The sequence below is a fragment of the Cyprinodon variegatus genome, unplaced genomic scaffold (assembly GCF_000732505.1).
Source record: "Cyprinodon variegatus isolate N-32 unplaced genomic scaffold, C_variegatus-1.0 Scaffold114, whole genome shotgun sequence".
Taxonomy (NCBI): Eukaryota; Metazoa; Chordata; class Actinopteri; order Cyprinodontiformes; family Cyprinodontidae; genus Cyprinodon; species Cyprinodon variegatus.
Genome location: NW_015150567.1, coordinates 1,013,463 through 1,016,767, shown reverse-complemented (window position 1 = coordinate 1,016,767; position 3,305 = coordinate 1,013,463). Strand labels below are relative to the sequence as shown.

Genomic DNA, 3,305 nt, shown 5'->3' with positions numbered 1-3,305 from the left:
CGGTAGCTGAGAAGAGGTCGCCGGGGTCCTCCCGCTTGTGGCGACGCCCAGGGGCCGTCAGCGCAGCAGGGATCCCGGGTGCCGGCGAGGTCTTGCGCAGAGCCGCGCTTCGCTTCATGAAAGCCTAATGAAGAGTTGGGGGTGGGTTTGTGAAAGTGTGCTGCTATACGCCCACAATCCTGCAGCACGGGAGCAAAGAGAGGAGAAATGCTGCGAGCAGGAAGGACAGTTAGAGATGCAGCTCAGGAGAAATGAACCGATTTGATGCATGCATTTATTGCTGCAAGGGCCATAGGACACATTTTCTATATAGTAGTCATTAATAAATAAGGTCTTACAGGAAAGCCCACAGAATAAAAGAATAAAAAAGATAGGGATTCTAAGGGGTACAAAACTTAAAACTAAATCCAGGCACTTATCTTTGTGTGTAAAAGAGTCGTATTAACACAATTAAATAAACTTAGTGAATACATATATAATAAATGAAGTTCAGAAACTTAATGCATATCAGCTTCTATATAAAAGCTTTGATTTATAAAATGACTTATTTCTTTCTAAAACACAAACATTCACATTCATCCCGGAAATTGCATCGTTTCTTTTTCAGATGGGAAAATAATCCATCCATAAAAGTGTCATTAGGTTCCAACAATAAAACTTACAGCAGCTTCCAACTGATCATTTTTTTTTCTCTAAAGTAAACCTTACTGTACATACAATAGTACACCTAAATTCACGATAAATACTACTATAAGCTGCTCCAGCAATAAACAAACAGAAACATTCAGAGACTGAGATGATTCTGCCGAGCGCTCGGCGAGGTCCTTTTTGGTTGAGAAGCGCCGGCCGATCCGCGCCTGGAGAGCCGTACATACTGAACATCCCGCAGCCGATACGAAGGTCAGCCCCTTCCTCAGACAGACACGCCATCCTCTACAGGGTGGGTTCATTTAAAACAGCCGCGTCAGGAACCAGCGTGAGAAACAATCCTCCATCGGCAACCTTTTCTACTGGATCTTCTTCTTCCGGCTACTTTTGCCCTCGCTGTACTGAACCTGCAGGAAATCAGAACAAAATTATTTATTTGGTAGGTGTTAAATGAACAAAACAAAGACCAAAGACATGAGTAAATAGATTCAAAGCTGTAATGAATTCAAGGAAAGGAAGTCCTCCTGGGTTCAGCCTTAACCTGAGGGGAAATATTACCAAAGCAGGGAACGTATTCATCGTTTCTATGAATCCTAATTAAAACATGAGTTGATTATACGCAGCATATATTTTCTCAGCAAAACATGGTGATATAAAAGCGTTTGGATGTTACTGTAGAGTAAGCTGCTTTATAAAGAGCGCTAACGCTAATGAGTGGGATGCTCATCACCTCGGCTGTACGCACACACGACGACCGGAGCATCTCTATGCTTCATAAAGTGTCTTTCACTCAACTGTGTGACCCAAGGGCACAGAGGAAGGAGACAAATGGAGTTTAACAGCTTAGAGGGATGGAGCGAGTGAGGAAAATAAAGACAGGGGAGCAAATGAAGGTCCAGACCAGATGAAAAGGAAGCCTGGATGTTTCTTCTGAGCAATAAATGAATAAAAAGTTGTTGATGCAGCTTTTAAACTCTGAGCCCGTTCATCCGGCTAAGCAGCTGTGAGGGACCTTGAGATGCTCACGGCCACGCATGGAACTAAAGCAGGAGTTTGCAACACAAGACCTCCACCAGGGATGTATCACCACCAAAACACGAGTGAAATTACACAGGGCTGCATAATTATACAGAACAGAGCTAATTATACAGACAAGAGGGAAGAAAGCCTGGGAGTTGTTGTGCTAAGAGGCAGAGCCGGCAGCCTCTGGGATTTCAGGCTTCCTGGCTGGCTGATCCTGCCCAGCTTACCTTCTGCACATCTGAAGGCACCCTCGACAGGAAATCAAGCACCTCATTGTTGTCGATGCAGTACGGGTTCCGTAACTTCTTGGTGAATTTATTGATACCTAAAACAAAGAGTCACACCAGCATATCATTAGGACTAGTCTCTGGTGGCTGTGCTCTTTGTTTCCACACAAACAAATGCTTGGAGGAGAGGCTCACGCCGTCCAAGAAGCGCTGCTCTCAGCGCAAAGGTACGCAGCGCGCTCTCACTTTTGGACGGCAGATACGCGAGGATTAAGTCAAACATTTTTACCTTTGAGTCAAAATATTTGAATGTTGGAAGCCATGCCAGTTAGTGCACACACAAACAAACAGAGACTCCTGTTGAACTTAAAAAAGATTGGATGAAAACAGAAATAATAGAAGGAATTTAATTTGTCTTTCCATTTTTAGTAAGAATTTCAGCACCTTTTAAAAGAACAAAAAGAAAAATCCTCTGGATTTTTCACATTTTTTCCTCAGGTTCCAATTTTAATTCAAAGTATTTTATCGGTATTTTAATGTGAAGGGAAGTAGTGCATACTTGTTTGCTTGAAGGATGAATGGTCATACATTTTTATTTAAAAATAAAAATCTAAAATCCATTTATGCTCAGCTGTGTGATTTAATACTTTCCCTTAGCATCATTTAGCTAAAGCTACATATTCTCAGCTCAAAAAGGTTTGCACTTTGACTAGGCCGTTCTAAAACATGCAGTTGCTTTTCGTCTAAAGCATTAAATCCAAGCTTTCTCTTTATTCAATGTTATATATATAAAAGTCTGAGGTTGTAATGGTGCAAAATATGAAGAAGTTGAACATGAATGAGGTTCTTTCTAAATGTTCCGCAGAATAAAGCTAAAAAGCAGCAACGAAGCATCATCTTGTCTGAAACTCACCCCATATTAGGACCACGTAGCGAATGGGGATGAAGTATGTGACGACTGCAGCGATGATAAAGACCACAAGCGCCAAGGCAGACAGGAATGGCACCGACCAGTTAAATGTGCTGTAAATTTAAATGAAAATGACATTTAAAATTAAAAGCAATATGTTTCTTTTAATGAAATGACTGCTGTGAGAGTCCAGCGGAGGAAAACTCCTGAAATGACATCAGAGCGCTGTAATTCTGGCAGATATGAACTTCTTACTTTTTAATCCTCTCTCCGAGGCAGGCGATCTCATCCAGCAGGTTCTGGACGGTGATGATAATGTCTTGGACCATGTGGATTTTATCTATCAGGCCTTTTCTCTCCGACTCCTGTGGTAGAAAACAACATAGTATTTAAACAACACTGGAAAAAAGTTAACGATTCCTTTACCGCAAAGGAAGTTTGGTTAAATTTTATTCTCCACGCTTCAGTTAAAAAGAAACATATTAGGTACATTTTGC

The 3,305-nt window shown here is 41.5% G+C and overlaps 1 protein-coding gene across 4 annotated transcripts in view; it reads right to left on the bottom strand.

Moving 5' to 3' along the window:
- Positions 1-258: 258 nt before the first annotated feature.
- LOC107085039 (multiple C2 and transmembrane domain-containing protein 2-like) overlaps positions 259-3,305 on the bottom strand; it is an 80,228-nt gene continuing 77,181 nt past the window's right edge. For all 4 annotated transcript variants that reach the window (XM_015375168.1, XM_015375171.1, XM_015375169.1 and 1 more), the window contains 4 exons: positions 3,064-3,173; positions 2,812-2,921; positions 1,899-1,996; positions 259-1,055 (listed from right to left, as the gene is read on the bottom strand). In XM_015375168.1, the coding sequence (XP_015230654.1) occupies positions 1,008-1,055; positions 1,899-1,996; positions 2,812-2,921; positions 3,064-3,173 (366 nt within the window). In that variant the 3' untranslated portion in view covers positions 259-1,007. The remainder of the gene's footprint in view (positions 1,056-1,898; positions 1,997-2,811; positions 2,922-3,063; positions 3,174-3,305) is intronic.